General features: G+C 41.7%; 1 protein-coding gene across 1 annotated transcript in view; it reads left to right on the top strand.

The window, feature by feature from the left end:
• Positions 1-1,865: 1,865 nt before the first annotated feature.
• The window catches only part of RAP2A (RAP2A, member of RAS oncogene family), an 85,369-nt gene continuing 66,132 nt past the window's right edge, over positions 1,866-21,102 (top strand). Inside the window, exon 1 of the mRNA XM_069205187.1 lies at positions 1,866-2,490. Coding sequence (XP_069061288.1) covers positions 2,177-2,490 — 314 coding nt within the window. The 5' untranslated portion in view covers positions 1,866-2,176. The remainder of the gene's footprint in view (positions 2,491-21,102) is intronic.

Genomic DNA, 21,102 nt, shown 5'->3' with positions numbered 1-21,102 from the left:
GCCCTTCACACCTATTTCCAAAGGGAGAGGGTGTAACACCCTCTCTCAGAGGAAATCCTTTGTTCTGCCTTCCTGGGACTGGGCTGCCCAGACCCGAGGGGGGCAGAAACCTGTCTGAGTGGTTGGCAGCAACTGCAGTGGAGACCCCGGAACGGCAGTTTGGCAGTACCCGGGTTCTGTGCTAGAGACCCGGGGATGCATGGAATTGTCCCCCCAATACCAGAATGGTATTGGGATGAAAATTCCATGATCCTAGACATGTTACATGGCCATGTTCGGAGTTACCATTGTGACTCTACACATAGATAGTGACCTATGTGTAGTGCACATGTGTAATGGTGTCCCCATACTCACAAGGTCCGGGGAATTGGCCCTGAACAATGTGGGGCACCTTGGCTAGTGCCAGGGTACCCACACACTAAGTAACTTGGCACCTAACCTTCACCAAGTGAGGGTTAGACATATAGGTGACTTATAAGTTACTTGTGTGCAGTGGAAAATGGCTGTGAAATAACGTGGACATTATTTCACTCAGGCTGCAGGGGCAGTCCTGTGTAAGAATTGTCTGAGCTCCCTATGGGTGGCAAAAAAAATGCTGCAGCCCATAGGGATCCCCTGGAACCCCAATACCCTGGGTACCTAGGGAATTATAAGGTTGTTCCAGTGTGCCAATGAGAATTGGTGAAGATAGTCACTAGCCTGCAGTGACAATTGTGAAAAGCAGAGAGAGCATAAACACTGAGGTTCTGGTTAGCAGAGCCTCAGTGAATCAGTTAGGCCCCACACAGGGAACACATACAGGGCATACATTATGAGCACTGGGGTCCTGCCTGGCAGGATCCCAGTGACACATGGGCAAAAACAAACATACATACAGTGAAAATGGGGGTAACATGCCAGGCAAGATGGTACTTCCCTACACTGAAATGCCAATTAGCTATCTCGTCCTAAGGAGTCCCCAATCAGGGTCAAAAGGTTCATTGGCCTAAAACGAGTCCCCGTATAAGCAAAAGTAGCTAGGTCGGGACGCGTTATCAATAGTGACTCTTATAGGGGGAGCAAGCTGGGATTGGTCAGGCTGGACTACTGATGTTTTGGGAAATGTAGTTTGTTTTTTCCTGTAAGTTTATTGGCTGCTGTTCATAGACAGTAAAGAAAGAGAAGCATAATCCTCGCCTCTGTGTCTTAATAGAATTGAAAATTCTTGAAGCGATAGCTAGAAAATGTTATATTTAACTACACGTTCAATGGCTGCTGTGTTCTTTCAGTAAAAAAAAAGAGAAAGCATAATCAGAAGCCTCCGGTCCAGACACAGAATTACAAATATGTGGTGGTTTTTTTGGACAATTGCTAGGCAGATTCGGTACCAGGAGAATCGGGAAGCAGAGGGTGGCATAACAGTGTTATTTTACAGGAATTCCAAATACTGAAATCATCTGGTGGTGGCATAGGCATATAATTAAACAGCTTGTGCGGTCCAAACGGGCTGGTACTGAGGCTTCAGTCCAGCAATGAAAGCTGTTACTGGCACCCTGTCAAGCTTCAAAACATACAGGAGTGTAAGGGTAGAGGTGACGAACACATTGTTGCTAAGGCTACAGCCTAAAAAGGCGGAGCGTTAGGATCACAGTGAAAGAAGCCTAACAACTTCAAAACTTGATCTTTATGGAGAGGCGGGAGGGGGAAATGTCACAGCGTTGGCCATCCTCTTGTCAGGCAAATGTCATCAAGGACTGTGTGAAAAACCGGGGCACCAGTACACATATCGCTTTTGTATGACCACAGTATGGCGTCGCTCGGTGGACATTAAGCGCATGCGCAGTTGTGATGCACATTCGTCGGGGGTACTTTAACGATCGATTCCCTGCTCTCTTCTGCATGCGCGTTCGCGCGCGCTTGGAGCGAGCAGCTCGTCAGGGGAAGGACCGACAGCGCACGCGCACGCCATCGGCACCGGTCCGGCGCGCGGGCAGGCAGGGGGCGCGCGATCCACCATCCGCTGTGTGCAGCAGTAGCCGCAGCCGCGGGGGGGTCCGTAGGGCCCGCCCATGCCGCCTGGGGGCGCCGCTGCTGCTCCGCGGTGGCGGGGGGCGGGGAAGGCGTGAGTGCATGCCGCGGGAGGAGAGGGAGGGGGCGCGGGGCTGGGGCCGGCGGTGGTGGCGGCGGCGGGGGGACCATGCGCGAGTACAAGGTGGTGGTGCTGGGCAGCGGCGGTGTGGGCAAGTCCGCCCTGACCGTGCAGTTCGTGACGGGCACCTTCATCGAGAAGTACGACCCAACCATCGAGGACTTCTACCGCAAGGAGATCGAGGTGGACTCGTCGCCCTCGGTGCTGGAGATCCTGGACACTGCCGGTACCGAGCAGTTCGCTTCCATGCGGGACCTGTACATAAAAAACGGCCAGGGCTTCATCCTAGTCTACAGCATGGTGAACCAGCAAAGCTTCCAGGACATCAAACCCATGCGAGACCAGATCATCCGTGTCAAGCGGTAAGGAGACCGACTAGAGATCCCAGATCGACCATTGGGAGAAAGGAGGGGGCACTAACCAAGTACATAAATGGGGAAGGCAATACCAACTACCTTCTGGGCGGAGTGGGGCATCCATTGCAGGTTATGGTGTAGAAGAGAGAAGGTTTTTGGTCAACAACTTATTATTGAAGTGCCATCAGATCCATTTTATTGTGGAAACAACCCAGATGTAGGGAGGCTAAGTCCGTGGTCTGTAGAGGCGATTGGCCAGACCAGTTTTTTTTAAGTGGAGGCCCTGTTCAACAGTTTACAGAGAGGTTGAGAGCTTGCTCATACTGAATACATCTGAGGCAGTGGATGTGGAAAAGTTGAGACCAAGCCACTCATGTTGTGGGTGGTGAGCAGACCTCCACAGTCTTCGCAGGGGGAAAACTTAACGTTGCCACCTACTAATGGAAATTGTCAACTGGTGAGTTTGGCATGCAGATGATGCTGGAATTCGAGACAGATTTACAGAGCCAACAAGTGGTACAGGACGTGAGATGCGTGAGCTCGAGCTATCTAAAGAGAGACAGTAGCAGAGATGGGCACCATCCCTTGGATATCCTGATAAAGCAAAACTATATAGTGTTCCTCACAAGAGGCAGGTTTGGGTGGATGAAAAGCTGTTAAAAGAGTATGTAGATGAGCAGTACCTTCAGCCATGACTTATTTAGCTCAGCACTTGAATTGTAGAGAAAACATGTAAAAGTTCAAGCATACAATGTAATGTGTAAATGGATGTGATGCAGCACATGTATGAATAGAACTTAATATGGGTAGAAGCAAGAGATGTTCATGGTACATGTGTGAACAGCAATTTAACTCCACCCTGAGTTGATGCGTGACAACTTTTTAGGATAAATAAATTATAGCATGTGTGCGCTCCTCTGTCCACTCAAGGACCTTTTAAGTGTTGGTGCTCCTGGTGTGCTGTTGTCTGGTTATTGGTCCGTTTATGGTAGTAATAGTCTCGGTCTTGGTACAGTAAGATTGACAGTGCAGCACAGTCACTGATACAGTAAATGGCACATTGCCCCTTCTTGTAACAACCTCAGTGCAGAAGAAAGCAGCAAGGGAACAGTGCAGTTTCTCTCATTAAACAGTTCTATCGCTTATCGTATTGTGGAATTTGTACAGCACTTTATACCCTTGATGAAGCCACAAACACATTTTTTGTAGGGGGGCGCCCTTTTGTAGTGTATGATTGGAAGTATTTAGTATGCCCTATATGGGAGTGTTGGGGGAAGGATATCCGGTTCAAAGATCTGCTTCAAATGTGGTGCACTGTGCACCCATACACATAATTTATGCATGTTTGCTTTCCAACTTACAGTTGTTTTATCAAACTGTTTTTAGTACTATGGAGATTTCAAAGTGATTGTCCAGTTATTTTATTTGTGCAGGGATCAATTTCCAGAGCTTTTCTGTGTTTTTTTTTTTTTCAAGTTGGTCCTTCAAGTGGCGCGAGCCTGTAACATAATGGTCCTATTTGACAATAGCTTTTCTGTTAAAGGAAATAGGGTACACTCCATTGGACTGTTTGGTGAGCAGCACTTTAAAGGTGATGCATTTAGATATTTACAGCCAATCAGTGATGTGGTGCCTGATGTGATGCAAATCCAGATCTATTGTTTGTGAAGCTGTGGTAGCTGTATTCTGAATTCTACATAAGTATTATCATACCTACAATCGGATATAGTTTCATGGCGTAGAAAAATATAAAGGCAGTAGGAGCCTGAACATTTTTGTTTTGAGGAAAACCAAATTATGGAAATGTTCGCTGAAGGCATCTAATTGTGACTATGTTTCGTTTGAAAGCTTGATTTAAGTGAGGTATCATCAGGAGATTGGTGTTCCTAATCGCGAGCTAGTTGCTCGTTTGGGACGGCAGTGGTCCTAGTTCTTGTGCCCAGGCCTTTTAATGGTGATGTTTAATCCATTTCCAGCATTGTGGTATCTTGATTTTTAGCATGAGGTAATAAACTGATCTGCTGGGCGCAATTACCTGTATGCTTTGTTTGATGGTACTTCAGCCAAGAGACCATTGTTTGATGGCACTTGAGCCAGAGCCGATTAGTTTTCCATCCTTAGTAGGACTTGCATGCCATTGGTACAGATGTAGCAGTTAAGATTACTTAATTGGTGAAGCTTAAGTAGAGGGCGCATTGAAACATCGAATAAAAGAGGAAAACAAGTTGTCCTTGGGTATGTTAGCTGTTGGTATAAATGGTGCTGATGAGAAGGGATGAATTAATATAAGTGCAGTAGGAGGCAATTTGTTTTAGGACAGTTAATTTGATTCATCTGTTAAGACCCCCTTTGGAGGGGTGGGATGATCACCTGCTAGAATTTTGAAAGGGTGAGTAGGAAAAAAAACGCTGCTCTGTTTGAGTCTTGATATATTTGTTAAATTCTGTTGTGGCTATTGATGTTGTTTCATTAGAAAAAGCCAGGGCAGATTATTTTTTTGATAGCCCAAGTGAGGGTTGTTTTCTTCTATGAAGACAGGTACTCGATTGAAATCAGTTGGTGAGTTTGTCTAGGAATGGGCCTTTAGATGTGTCAGTAGTTAGCAGGGTTAGGGTAGAATCAACACCATTTATTTGTTTTAAAGAATATCTTTTTGTGCAAGTCACTTATTCACCTAGGAAGACTCCAGCTGTCGGTGACAGATTCATGATTGCAGTAGAGCTTTTAAGGAGAAGGCATTTAAAAAAGAACCTGATGCTAATCGGATGGTTTGCACCTGAGCCACAATCCTTTGTGGTGTGGAATTTGTCAGGGATTATAGGTTGAAAACGAAAAGCTATGGAGCTTGACTTGCGTCAAAGGTCTGATTGTGGGAGTTTGCTTATCCTATTTTTTTTTTTTTTTTCCCACATTTTTTTCTGGTCTGCTGCTTATTTAATGAAGTGATCAGCTCATAGTTGCTGGAAATCAGTTATGTTTGAATCTGCATTAAAGGTTGTGGAATTAACCAATAATTTCATGTAGTTCTTGACTGGTAAATGGCTTTTAAGATTCTGCGTGGGTAGTACAATTTTCTTGATTGCTCTGGTCGTTTGTAATTTTATTGCTGTAAAAGTTATTTCTAGAATTCTTTTATTTGGCTTACTTTTCCTTCAATGGTCAGGCATCTGGATTTCTTAGTGGCTCTGATAGATTTACCTGGCACATTTTTGTCAAGGACACGTCAGAGCGAGATAAACATCTGTGGCTGTTATTTATCTGATCACTAAGGAAGTTGATTGCTGTGATTAAAAAGAGGGTCTGAAAACTATTACAATCTTTGTGGGACTTAATCAGACAGTCACAAAATTCAGTTTATTGTGACCATAGTCCATTGAATTATCACAGCACAATATTAAAAACAAAACCACATACACACAGTTACTAAAAACAACGCTATGCTTTTTAAGACTCATCACAAACCATCTATCTATATATATATATATATATATATAATTGTTCTAAAGTTTTTTTTAACTTATCTTTAATAGCCAGATATTTATATATCTTGAAATCCCATAAAATCTACCTACATTTCTTTCCTTATCTTCTATAGTATTTTCTATTGGGAAGTTTTTGCATAAAAAAAACACAAGGCTACCTGACATTAGTATACGTTATACCTTTTTTTTTAATTCAAAATTGGTCTTACATATTTCTAGCCTTTCTACTTTAGAAATTATGTGCCATAAATTATGTTACCTTGATTATTTTACAATCGCACCACACTTACAAACCCTCCCCCTGTTTTCCATATTGAATTGGACAGCACTGGGTGATAAATATATTAGTGACCCAAATCCTACATTTTTAGATCCTGTCTCTCTTGTCCTGATTTGGTAGCACTTCATCAATAATCCAAAAGCTCATCAAATGAAATAACAAGCTTTTTTGTGTTCAAATATTCAAAATCATTTCCTCTTGGCATGATTGCAATTTTCATATTTAGTTCTAATCGTAGGATTTTGTTTTTTTCTGCTGACACATCGAGTGGGAGAGCGCAGAGATAAGTTATTGCTTTTATCTGTCTCCTTAGACTTGCAGCCCACCTCGCTTCACTAATCACAAGTTTGTTTTTAAAGTATAAAGACAATTTCTCGTCTTCAGATGCTAATAATCTATTCCAAACTGTTAAAACTTTACTGATAGAAAGTACCTGGACACAAGTCTTGTTTCCTTTCTTATTGTTCTTAAACTATTTTTATCCAATCTGTTTCAATTATGGTACCCAATCATACATAAAATTTCAATACTATATAGGTATTCTTATTTCGTCAATGCTTCAAACTTATCTAAAACAGGTATAATGGACGGGCCACCATAATCTTTACTAAACTTCCTCAACCCAGCTCTAGTTGCCAGTGCCCGTACTTTCACTATAAATGCATCCTCCAGTTTAGAGTTGTGAAAGTTATTCCAAGATATCTGTAAGAGGAGAATTCTTCTATTGTGCTTCATTCCAGAAACCATTGAGGCCTTTTCTCGTTATGGCCAGAAAGTATTGTTTTGCTGCGTTTTACAAACTCACAATCTCCCTCCATACATAATCACCAGGTCTCTGGCATATAAGAAGCAGGGTCTTGTCTTCATCCCACCTTAGGTGAGAATGCATAAGTACTCCATAATAAAGAAGGTAAATCCCTTAGATTAGCAAATTAGGTTGGCACGATAACATATCCTTGGCGTATTCTTTATATCTTTTTTTTTTTTTTTTTTTTTTTTTTTCTTTCCTCTTTCTTTTGGTAACGCATGTCACCTTGTGTTACTTCTACTCTGGCCTAGTTTGCTCTATGTATTTATCCAAGGAGTCTTCTTAATACCCCTGCTACTTTCAGTTCTTTAAGGGATACCTAGAGTATTTGTCAGTTTGGCAAGTCAGACGCCACCTAGGAGACAACAAAACAGCTATATAAATTTCCCGTTTTGTTTTTTGATTTCTGAGCTGTCTACCATGGACTAAAACTATAGTCCCAGTTTTGAGCGACCTCTTTTAAACTGTCTTTGTTTCACTGGAATCAGTTTTCAATATCAGTCCAATCATGTAAGTTAGTGAATAAAAGCTTCAACACAACTTTTGAACCAACATCTGTTAGGTTTATTAGCCTATATTTCTTGGGATGTGAAGAATTACCCTTCTAAAAGCTGGATTTTATCACAGCCTCTTTTTAGCTTCCCAGGATATTTTCCACAGCTGCGATTAATTTAAAAGTTGGGGCAAAAAAAAATCTATCCACCAATTGCAATTGGACATTATTGCTGGGAGATTGTCAGGACCTGGTGCCTTTATAAGCCCAAGGATATGATTACCCACTTAATTGTTTTCTGAGTCAAAACACCTAAAAAATCATCCTCATCACACTCAAATTTCATGGATGAGTTTTCGCTATACTCTTAGCTGTTCCATGTAATTTACCCATCGATCTTCTGGGACCATACAATTTACTTTAACTGATTCATCTCCCGCTACAAATTGAACTTATCCCCAAAATGTCTTAGTCCTTTGACTGGGTTACTGACAAAATTGTCTCCCAATTATTTTTACCCCCACCCTCTTTTTTCCCTCTAATTCCAGGAACTAAATTCAAGGTTCACCTTCACGATTTCTTGTTTTTCTTTAATATGTTTACCAACCATGTTTTTATCCCTCTTCAGTTTCCTCAGTTTGCCTTTTAAAGCTTGACAATGATGATCAAACCGTCCTGTTTCTTCCTTCAAATTCACTTGCAATGTACATGTTCTGTTAAGTTCCCAGTTCAAACAGTTCTCAACATTTTATACAACTTTACTATACCAGGTATTGAAATCTGTTAATATTTTCAAAATCAATCTTTATTTGAAATTCAGCAAGATGGCTAATCTATAATTCGCCCAAAATAATGACTTTTCATCTTCAACATTCTACCTGTAATGGGAATGGTGTCTTTTTGCAACTCAACATATTCAGTCTCAATTGAGCACTCATTGGGAAGTGGTCAGTGCCACACTCCATTAATACACTAACCTCTTCTATTAATTGAAAGTACCAGAATGCAAGTTACATGTAGCCTTTTGGACACTGTTGCATTCCATTTTTAAAAGTTAGAATAGCAAAAAAAATCAGTCATACAACGGCCATTCAGACATCCAAAGCCTACATTTTTTCCACAGCATAGCTAAATCCCTATCAAATTTCGTGAAAGTGCAAGCAAGAAAGTTGACATGAGGAATATTATACATAGGCATTACTTCCCCCTGACAACTATCTTCTTTTGCAGAATGTAATCTTGTTTTAACATCTAACCCCCCTTAAAACAACCAAACCGTTAGCTGAGTGACATATAGATTCCTCAAGTTTTCTGCCAAATTATTCTAACTTAATCCATTGTGTACTTTATCCATTTTTATGGCATAGACATTTGCTAAGATTACTGTATTTAATTTTTCCAAATTCTTATATAATCTGACTTGGTTAATTTGGATCCAGTCACATTTTAACTTCCAAGATAATACATAATTTACTACCTTATTTGAGATTAAACTCAACAGGTCGCCCAAGTTTAGCATTTTGTGACGATGAAAGGAAATGGTTGGATTGGATCACATGGTGGTCAGGCAAGGTGAGTGAATGAATTTCAGTCACCCAGTTATTACAGGAGGAAGATGTTGCTTCATATGCATGCCCGGCTATATCAGCAGGCTCAGAGAATGGTTGCAGAAAGGTAATGTATTGCAACTTGGTGAGAAGGCATTTTAATTGACGTGGCAGTCTTTCCAAACTACTTACTGAAGTTTGAAAGTGTGCATGGCTCTGGCCTTAGCCAAACCTCCACAATGAAGTTGAGGAAGAGTTTGGCTAGTGTAAGGTTTTATGGTGACAGCCAAATCAGGAGAAATGTCCTTGCAGAGGTTGACATTCATAGAATGAATGGAGATTTCCCATTAAGGAGTAGAGTGGTCCGCTGTCTGTTGGGTCAGAATGCTGTGTTTTGTGAATGGTTAGAATTTCACCTGTTTTTGAAGAGTATGTTTACAGTTTTGTTAGAGGCTCACTAGAGAGCACAACAGATCATCCTTGTGCGAACAGAAAACTTACGAAAGTAGTTGTGCAGTGTCCATTGCAACTATTTGCCCAACTTCTGGGCACTGGGCTGAGGTGCCATAATGATAGTTAGGATGTGCATGTTGACGCCCAGTACATATCCGTTTAACTTGTTCATGAGCCCATGTGTGGCAGAGTAGAGCATTACATTTCTCAATTAGGCTTGACATACCAGCACTAAATGGTTGTAAAGGAGATCCCACTTGTGAGAACCTTGGCTGAGCTCACTGTAGTTCCAGAAGCACTCCAGCTAACATCTTTGGAAAAGACTATGGTGGAATGGTGAACTGGTGCAGAGCATCACACCAGGGATGCAGCTTCTCCTCTAACATATTTACAGTGGGGGGACTCTCATTCGATTGAAATTGTGTGAAACACTGTCTTAGATTAAGGCCTGATTGGTTCATCAGTTTCTAGGCTATAGTAAATCCATTTAAGTGTGACATATATTTACTTTGTCGGTTGCTTAAGCGTGCAGTGATTTTTGTGGTACAGCTGTGGCCATACTATGTTAATCCAGCTAAACAAGAGCAGCATTCCTGATGCACGGAGTAAACCAGGTACAGTTACTACATTTCACTTATAACCTGCATATCTTATTTATTTTCATATAATGGACTTTCTGGCTTGGGGAGATTTCTGGGGCTTCACATTTGTCTCTTTTGACTTATTATTTGACTTATTGCGGGTGGAGAGTGGAGGGACAGACTTCACAATTACCATAGAGTTCATTAGTAGTAAACATAAGTTATTCTGTACCAAGGCGCCTCACACTATGAACATGTGCTTTCCAAATGCCCATGTTATTTTCTGGAGGTTCCAGAAAACTCTGCAGGCTAGGTCTTTTAACATGACTGAAATCTCTTCGTTAGCTTTGTGCTTCTCCTTTACCGAACATTAGGTAAAATGTCTATTAGGAATGTAGATCTATTCAGTAAACAAAACTGCTCTACCGAGACGGGTCAGTTCAATGAACGTGGCAAGGATAACGTATGTAAATAAATGTGAGACAATCTCACCCACCGTGCTTTTCAGCCCACTAGAGATGCCTAGCTCATTCCTCTTTAGAGGAAGGGTGAAAATGCCTTTCCCCCCGCATATTTGGTGGCTGTTATGATACCGCTGGAATCTAACGTGACATCTCCTATGATTCTGCTGGAATCTAACGTGACACCTCCTTTCAACATGGTTTTAGGACCGGTTTTATTTTTATATTCATGGGTCCTGTCTACACTGCTAGAGAAATTAATCTAATTGTCTACATTTTTTTGCAGTTGTGTTAATACCATGATTAACCTACATTTTCAGTTTGGTAATAAAAGACATAATTGTGGGGAACAGCCCATCGCCGATAAGTTTAAAGTCACGGTTTTAACGTTGCTTATGAGAAGATCATCCAGTTTTGAAAATCATTCATCCATATCAGATGGGCTTATCAAGGAACCAAAATAGGATTTTCTCCCCAGTTGCACAACCGTGCTATTGGACTGATCACTTACTGTAAAATAACCCCTCATGCATCACATTGGAGTTGGAAGAACACCTCCGCCCCAACCAATGGTCGAAAAAACACCCTTCAGGGCTCTGCCAGAATTTGATTGGCTGCGACATTAGACAATCGCTGAAGCTTTCAGACAGAAGAAGTTAATACAATGTTTACATTAATCTTAGCCACGGGTAATCAATCGGAGTCATTTTCGAGTCTGTTGTTTTTGGTGGCTTTGCCCCTTCAGAGAACGACTAGCCTTATGTAAATGAGATTGGGCTCCAAAACTAAGAGTCAGCCAGATACAAACTGCTAATAAGTATGGTGGTGGGGGCCACACTGACGTACGCATGGATGGTCACTGTCTAGTGACTTAAAGACCTTTTATATGTTTTGTTAGCATCATTTAATTAAATAAAAATATTAATAAAAAAATAAGCCAATAGAGGGACTTGGTGTCATCTCTTGGGTCTGTTCTGATGTCTCTTGCATTTTCACACAGTCCACCAAAGCATACAGCCCACTTTAGTCATTGGCTTCTTGCTTAGTGATTGACAGCGTTTTTTATTAATCGGATACACATCTGCCTAAAAAAGAATGCACTGCAGTGCAAAGGCTAATGGATCAATGCTATCTATGCCAGTGCATTTTTCTTTCCATCCTTGTCCTTATTTTGTTTGTTAGTCAACTTTGTGTGCGTACACTATGTATTCAGGCTGCAATAATTCAAAACGATTGTTTTCATTTCCTTTGCGTCATTATGAATTTCATTTTCCTGTGATGTCTATTAAAACCAAAAAAGATTTATATTTGTTCTAAGTACTGTTGTCTTTTTAGAGGCACTCAAACTCGAATTACAATTAAATGCATTTTTCTAGTGCAGACATAAGGCTTCCGTGTTTAGGAGGTGACATGATTTTCTTTAAATATTTATGGTACATGCTTGTAATAAAGAAATCACAGCGATTTGCCAAGATTAGACCTTTTGGCATTGCCAAGTTTTATTAGTACTGCACCGATTTTAATTGCAAATATCATGTACAAAACTTGGTACCGGGGCGCCGGATGTTTTACACCATTTGCTTCCTGCTTTTGTATCTCGTGTGAAACATTTGAGGAAAACTTCGGATAATATAGTACATATATCATGTAGACCATGGTGTTTGTGCCAGGCTCTGTACTGGAATGCAAATAAATGCCTATTAGTGTCCGGATCGGGAAAGGTTGGCGCGGTGGCTATGGGAGTGATCAAGCCTGAATTGTTCACACTTGTTAAATGTTGGTTAATGTTTGTTAATTTGTAAGCAGTCTATAAAATCGTGAGTAATTTTATTTGTCATTTGTACGATTGTCTTAGCTGTGTGTGCAGTTTAACAGTCGAAGAACATGTTCCAGGTTCATTTCTTTTTAGATTTCGCCTGCACACGCACTTGCGTGCTGCTTGTTAGGTTTCGCCTGCATGCGTTCTGTTTGCAAAATGTATTGTTAATTAAAGAAAAAAACTTAAAAGGAGTTTAGAATCTGCCCCTTACTTCACTGAACTTTCTATTGGCTTGGTCCAACGTTGCTCTGATTTACGTGCTTCTGATTGGCCCGCACGTTGTCCTGCTTCACTTGCTATTGTCTTCTTGGCCATTCTTGCTAGTGTATTGCCTCTGGACCAAGTACTCCTTCCGGTCACTTTCAGTTGGACATTGGCCAGTGTCCTTCCCTTGGCTACAAAACTGGAGGTACTTCTTTTTTTCTTTCTGCATGCCGTCTTCGCTGACGTCTGTTTTCTTTGCTGCAGTGTTCTCGGTCTTGTATCTTCGCTGACGTCTGCTTTCTTCTTTGCTGTATACATCTTTTCTTCTTTCTTCGCTGCTGTCTTCTTTCTTCTATGCCGCATGCCGTCTTCTTTCTTCTTAGCTGCATGCCGTCTTCTTTCTTCTTAGCTGCATGCTATCTTCCGTTTTTTTCTTCTTTTCTTCACTGTCCTCTTCTGCCTTCTTCCTTCACTGCCTTCTTCTTTACTCCCCTCTTCTGCCTGCTTTTTTCACTGCCCTCCTTTGTCTTCTTTTTTCACTGCCCTCTTTTGTCTTCTTTACCACATGCCGTTTTTTTCTTTCACTGTTGTTTACCATCTCTCATGCTGTCTTATTTCTTCACTGCTGTCTTCTTTTTTCGCTGCCGTCTTCTTTCTTCCTCACCCCATGCACCTTCTGTCTTCTTTTTTTGGCTGTCACTGCCGTCTTCTTTACCACATGCCGTTTTTTTTTTCTTCACTGCTGTCTTTTTTACTGCATGCAGTCTTCTGTCTTCACTGCCTTCTTCTTTCTTCTACAGGGAGTGCAGAATTATTAGGCAAGTTGTATTTTTGAGGATTAATTTTATTATTGAACTACAACCATGTTCTCAATGAACCCAAAAAACTAATTAATATCAAAGCTGAATATTTTTGGAAGTAGTTTTTAGTTTGTTTTTAGTTTTAGCTATGTTAGGGGGATATCTGTGTGTGCAGGTGACTATTACTGTGCATAATTATTAGGCAACTTAACAAAAAAAAAATATATACCCATTTCAATTATTTATTATTACCAGTGAAACCAATATAACATCTCAACATTCACAAATATACATTTCTGACATTCAAAAACAAAAACAAATCAGTGACCAATATAGCCACCTTTCTTTGCAAGGACACTCAAAAGCCTGCCATCCATGGATTCTGTCAGTGTTTTGATCTGTTCACCATCAACATTGCGTGCAGCAGCAACCACAGCCTCCCAGACACTGTTCAGAGAGGTGTACTGTTTTCCCTCCTTGTAAATCTCACATTTGATGATGGACCACAGGTTCTCAATGGGGTTCAGATCAGGTGAACAAGGAGGCCATGTCATTAGATCTCCTTCTTTTATACCCTTTCTTGCCAGCCACGCTGTGGAGTACTTGGACGCGTGTGATGGAGCATTGTCCTGCATGAAAATCATGTTTTTCTTGAAGGATGCAGACTTCTTCCTGTACCACTGCTTGAAGAAGGTGTCTTCCAGGAACTGGCAGTAGGACTGGGAGTTGAGCTTGACTCCATCCTCAACCCGAAAAGGCCCCACAAGCTCATCTTTGATGATACCAGTACTCCACCTCCACCTTGCTGGCGTCTGAGTCGGACCTGAGCTCTCTGCCCTTTACCAATCCAGCCACGGGCCCATCCATCTGGCCCATCAAGACTCACTCTCATTTCATCAGTCCATAAAACCTTAGAAAAATCAGTCTTGAGATATTTCTTGGCCCAGTCTTGACGTTTCAGCTTGTGTGTCTTGTTCAGTGGTGGTCGTCTTTCAGCCTTTCTTACCTTGGCCATGTCTCTGAGTATTGCACACCTTGTGCTTTTGGGCTCTCCAGTGATGTTGCAGCTCTGAAATATGGCCAAACTGGTGGCAAGTGGCATCGTGGCAGCTGCACGCTTGACTTTTCTCAGTTCATGGGCAGTTATTTTGCGCCTTGGTTTTTCCACACGCTTCTTGCGACCCTGTTGACTATTTTGAATGAAACGCTTGATTGTTCGATGATCACGCTTCAGAAGCTTTGCAATTTTAAGAGTGCTGCATCCCTCTGCAAGATATCTCACTATTTTTGACTTTTCGGAGCCTGTCAAGTCCTTCTTTTGACCCATTTTGCCAAAGGAAAGGAAGTTGCCTAATAATTATGCACACCTGATATAGGGTGTTGATGTCATTAGACCACACCCCTTCTCATTACAGAGATGCACATCACCTAATATGCTTAATTGGTAGTAGGCTTTCGAGCCTATACAGCTTGGAGTAAGACAACATGCATAAAGAGGATGATGTGGTCAAAATACTCATTTGCCTAATAATTCTGCACTCCCTGTATACCGCATGCCGTCTTCTGTCTTCCTTTCTTCACTGCTCTCTTCTTTCTTTACTTCATGTTGTTTTCTTTCTTCACTGTCGTCTTCTTTACCGCATGCTGCCTTCTTTCTTCTTTCTTCTTTACCGCATGCCGCCTTCTCTGTCCTTTTTCTTGGCTGTCACCTTCTGTCTTCTTTCTTCGCTCCTGTCTTCTTTACCGCATGCCATTTGTTTTCCTTCAATGGCGTCTTCTTTACTGCATGCAGTCTTCTTCTTTTTTCACTGCCATCTTTTTTTTTTTTTTTCTTTACTGCAAGCCATCTTCTGTCTTCTTTCTTCAATGCTGTCTCTTTTTTTTATTCATGTCTTCTTTCTCAACTGCTGTAGTCTTTTTTTTCTTTGCCGCCGTGCCAATAGGTTTCACCTTTGTTTTTCCTTTCTATATAACTGGATTACAAATAGTAGAAACATGTTATAATAATGTTTGTATCACAACATGAACAGCTATTAACAGTTTATCAAATTTAAAACACACATTATAACATTTTTCTGATATTTTAGAATCCAGTTAGATAGAAAGAAAAATATAGGCTAACCCTATTGGCTTTGCCAGTGCTTGTTTTTCTTGCAGTATTCCTTTGTTCAGTTTTATGTCGCCTTTGGTTGCCGAATATCAGTTTCTATACATATTCTGGCAATGTAAAAAAAAAAAGTCTTCATAGAGTATTGCATGTGTTGCAGTTAAGCTGAGGGTGGGTTAATAACGCATTTTATGTCTATGGGTCTGACAGATTTACTGTCTCTATGCTGAAGAATTGTTTCCAATGCATATCACATACATTAGAGAGAGGTTTGGGTTGGCCCCTTGCTGATGATTGGATGATTTTTTTTGTCCATCTCTGTTGTCTTATCTTGATTTGAAGGCTTATATGTTTGTCTCATCCAGGAGTATTTCAGTCATGTAATGTATTGATTAGATAGGTGGTATTCTACTGCCTTCTTGAGGGACCAGTCCCTTTTATATCAACATTCCATGGGAGCACATGTTTCCTGGTTGTCCTACACTTCTAACCCCTTCGTTGCCAGGCCTTTTCCCCCCTCAGGGACCAGGCCTTTATTTTTGGCTAATTGGGGCAGTTCACGCTTAGGCCCTCATAACCTTTTTTCCACATAAGCTACCCACGCCAAATTTGCGTCCTTTTCCCCACAACTTCCTAGGGTTTGTAAAGGTACCCAAAGTTTGTTGGTTCCCCCGGAGGAGACCAAGAAATTAGCCAAAATACAGCAAAAATTTAGTTTAAAAAAAAAAAATGGAGAAAAAAGGGCTGCAGAACAAAGCTTTTGGTTTCCCCCTGAAAATGGCATCCACAAAGGGTTTGTAGTGCTAAAATCACAATTTTACCAGTTTTCAGGAACAGGCAGACTTGAATCGGAAACCACAATTTTGGCATTTTACTGGGGCATACCTCATTTTTATTTTTATTTTTTATTTTGTTTATTTTTTTTGTGCTTTCAGCCTCCTTCCAGTTAGTGACAGAAATGGATGTAAAACCAATGCTGGACCCCAGACAGCTAAACATTTCTGAAAAGTATACACCATTCTGAATTCAGCAAGGAGCCATTTGTGTAGATCATTTAAGGTCTTCCAACAGAAGGTAACAGCTACATAAAAAATATTGAAATTGAGGTGAAAAAAGAGCCATTTCTGTCTACATTTTCTTCTGCAACCTTTTCCAGCTATGGAGGATTTAAAACAATATCCCGTTACATCTGCTAGACTCTTCTGATTGCGGGGATAAATAGGGCTTGTAGTTCATCAAGAACCCTAGGTACCCAGAGCCAGTAAATGAGCTGCACCTTGCAATGGATTTTCATGTATACCGGGTATACAGCAATTCATTTGGTGAAATGTAAAGAGTGAAAACTAGGTATCAAGAAAACCTTTGCATTTCCAAAATGGGCACAAGAAAAGGTGTTGAGAAGCAGTGATTATTTGCACATCTCTGAATTCTCTGACTTAAGGGCATTTCTCAAATAAATGCCATTTTTACACACTGTCTTACATTTGGAAGGACAAAATGTAGAGAAAGACCAGGGGCAATAACATTTTTTCTGCTATTCTGTGTTTCCCCAAGTCTTCCGATAAAAATGGTACCTCACTTGTGTGGGTAGGCCTAATGCCTGCGTCAGAAAACGCAACATGGACACTTCACATTTTTACATTGACTTCTTATGTGTTTTTTGGAAAGTGCCTAGCTGTGGATTTTGGCCTCTAGCTCAGGCGACACCTAGGGAAACCTACCAAACCTGTGCATTTTTTTGAAAAAAACTAGACACCTAGGGGGATTCAGAATGGGGTGACTTGTGGGGCTCTCACCAGGTTCTGTTACCCAGAATCCTTTGTAAACCCCAAAATGTGACAAAAAAACACCTTTTCCTCACATTTCGGTGATAGAAAGTTCTGGAATCTGAGAGGAGCCACAAATTTCCTTCCACCCACCACTTCACCCAAGTCTCCTGATAAAAATGGTACCTCGCTTGTGGCCTAGTGCCCACAACAGGAAATGACCCAAAACACGACGTGGGCACGTCAAAATGATCAGATGCAAAACAACCTGTTTTTGCAGGAGGTGGGGAGGTTAGGGGGTGGGGGAGGGTCACCTGTGTTTTGGTCCTGGGTTCAGCAGCCATCTGGGGGTAACCTACCAAACCCAGACATTTCTTAAAACTAGACACCTGAGGAAGTCCAGGGAGGTGTGACTTGTGTGGATACCCCAGTGTATTCTTACCCATAATCCTCAGCAAACCTCAAATTTAGCTAAAAAAAATAATATATATTTTCCCACATTTCTGTGTGGGATCACAGCACCGGCACAAATTTCCTACCACCCAAAGCTCCTGATAAAAATGATTACTCACTTGTGTAGGTGGGCCAAGTGCCTTTGACAGGGAAGAGCCAAAATCATGTCAATTGAGGGGGAACCAAAGCGGGTCCAAAAGGTCAGTTTTGGAAAACAAAAATGTTTATAGGCTGACAAGTGGGGCAGAATTTTTATTGGTATGGATGCGACAATGCTGAGTGGTAGGAATTTTGTGGATTCCTGCAGATTCCAAAAGGTTCCATCACAAAAATGGGGGGATAATGTGTGATTTCAAGCAAAGTTGGAGGTGTGCAGGGCATTGTGGGTAGGAAAATGAAGCTGGTTGCATGTGAAGCACACCACTCTGGACTCTCCCAGATGTTTAGTTTTCTTATGTGTCTAGGTCTCATAGATTTTTCTACATGGCAGCGTCTCAAAGTCCAAAAAGTGCAGCCCTCAACATCCCAAGTGGTACGATTTTGAGAGGTAAACAAGCTCTCCTAGCCCAAATGTTAAACCAGAACCCAAAATAATCAAATGTCCCCTTGCTTGCTGTGGGATAAGATGTTTTAGTGTGCAGGGAGAGAGCTGAAAGACTGTTACCCCCTTCAGTTGGGGTGGGAGCATAACCATGCCCATACTGGTTGGTAACCACCACCCCACTATGGTGTGTGTGTGTGTGTTTTTAATTCCCTGGCATCTAGTAGGCATTCTTGCCCCTCCCTCCGAGGGGTAATTCCTGGTGTCTTATGGTTTCTGCCCCCATTGCCCTTGCCAGAGGGGCTGCTCCCCTTTATACATAAATAAAAACACAAATCCTTGGTGTCTAGTGGGCATTTCTGCAGCCCAAGCGTGAAGCGATCTGGCTGTAGAAATGCTCAGAGATGTGAATGGAAAGGCATTTCCTTTCCTTTCATGCCTCTGCCTACCCCACCCCGATAGGAAGCTTTTCTTTTCTTTTCCGATCTGCCCTGGAAGTTCAGCTTCCAGTGTGATGGGGATGGCCTCTGATGAGATCAGCACAAAATTGTACACTGACTTCATCAGACGTCACTTTGGGGTGCGGGGGATTCAGGGGTGGAAGGGAAGCAATTTCCCCCTCATCCCTGCCAATGGGAGGGGGGTGGGAGGTCCCTGGGGTGGTGGGGCTGCTAGCGCTACTCTTGTGGGCCCAACCATGGCCGAGGGTAAGGCCAGCTTGTCCCAGGCACCCGAGGGGTTAAATTAATGTATTTATTTTTACACTAGACCAGCGCTGAAAAGTGCTACTAGATCTTGCACATTTGTTTCTTACTCACTTCTCTCCCTTTCTCATCCCACTCAAAGCAGCTGCATAGTGCTGGTGGGCCGCTTGCTCCCTTGATAGCATTAGTACACATGTTCTTTACTTATTTTCCTTTTAGTTTATTTACTATTCAGGAAAATGGCTACCATTTGTCAGGACTCATGCCTGCGATATGGGGTACTTGTATGTATATGTCCCAATGCAAGTGTGCACAAGCGTTACATAGCACAAGCATGCTTATCCACAGCCATCTGGGAATAGGTTTTCTTATTTATAGGCATTAATAGATTGCTAGCGATTCAAATTCATGCATGTGTTTGCTCGACAATGGCAAAAGGCATAGACAAAACTAGTGGTCCCACCTTTCAGAGCCGTGACTTTTCCTGTACTTGTTTGAGATTTGTCGATGGAGCCAAAAAGGTGTAACATCTGAAGGCCGGATCAACTAATGTGGTGGTGTCTTTTTAGCCCTTCACAGAAAAGTCCTAAATAATGAACCTGCATATATAAGGCATTCTGTACTCAACTCCTGTATGTATAAGGGTAGTGACCATATTTTTGTCTGAGCACTCTTTGAGAAAGGCTAAAGTTGCCTTTTTGGCACCTAACCAGCCTTAACCATCAACTCTGCTTCAATTCCTGGCCAGAAGCTTGCACCCAGATTGCTGGTAAAAAACATCTACACCAGTCTACGTCAGAATTTGATATATTTGCAGAACAGTAGTAGAGGAAACGAAAGGTCCATACAATATTCCAAAATTAAAAGCATAGGATTTAATAATGTTGAAAGATTTGTTTTCTAGCACGAGCGCCTGTGCTTCTTGAAGGTGCAGAGGGGCTTTTCGGTCAGGTGTTTGGTTGATTAAGGGTTGTTACCCCTTTCTTCCCATTAGCAGAAAGGATTTCAGGAAGAGATCTAGGCATGTTCATTGTGTGAGGTTTTTTAGTGCCTGTCCTGTCCACCTTTGCCATTCTCAATGTGAACAAAAAAAGTCCTCTTTTAACCCCTTTTAGGTCGACGGTGCAAGCTGCAATTTGACCTGTTGTAAGTATTGTGGGCTTTTATCCATGCCCATGTCATACCCATCACTTTCACTCGTTTGTGGACTTGCCTTTCAAAAATCACATGATGTAATTGGTAAATGCTTTACATTTGTCCCACTATGAGGCTGTCTTTGTCACACCTTGCAGAGACCGCTCCTGTTACATGGCTTATTACCTGATTGCCGATATACTTCAGCATGGGCAAACTATTTCTTTTGGCTCTCCCCTTCATGCCTCATGGAGGCCGTGACGCTCGCAGCTTGTACAGGCACAAGAGCGTGAACTCTTTATTGGAGCGCTGGTCACATTGTTACCTAGTCGGAGTAATTCCTTGTGGCTCTCCCCTTTAAACACTTGAAATTGGTGAATGCTTTATGTAAAACAAAAATCCTCAAAGCGATAGTGGTTCTCCCAGCACAGCAGGTGAACCGATACTACAATATTACTACACTTGAGAAAACTTGACCCATAATGCTTTGCAGGAAGTTATGTTTTATGGGCGTTGTTTGTAATATAGTTGTAACAGTCCTGCTAGCCTTAAGTGTGTAATGCACTATACTGTCCAGGGGCTAAATATATGGTTACAGTACATTGCTTTCTCCCATTCTTTTTCATGTGGTTTTGCTCTCTTAAGGGCTGACTGTATGGTTACATGACCATATTTCTTCCAAATGCTGTTTTTATTGTGGTGTCTCTAGGGGCTGTTATCAGCATTGCACTCAACACACTGTAATTTTCGCTGCACAAAAACTCACACCATAATGCTTTACAGAGCAATTACATTTACAAAACATTTTGCTCATAACTCAGCCTGTGGTGGTCCTAGGACAATGGGACCACTTTCAAAACTGTCTCTGTGGATCCTCACACTAGGTTAGTGGGGACCCCAAAATAAAAACTCCTCCCAGCATTTAGTGACTTTTAAAGCTTTCTAATTGCTGCAATTTTTGTTTTACAGGTGGGAGATGTTTTGT

Source organism: Pleurodeles waltl, chromosome 8 (genome assembly GCF_031143425.1).
Source record: "Pleurodeles waltl isolate 20211129_DDA chromosome 8, aPleWal1.hap1.20221129, whole genome shotgun sequence".
NCBI classification, from domain to species: Eukaryota; Metazoa; Chordata; class Amphibia; order Caudata; family Salamandridae; genus Pleurodeles; species Pleurodeles waltl.
The sequence above is the reverse complement of the archived record's forward strand: the minus strand, read 5'-3'. Positions and strand labels throughout refer to the sequence as shown.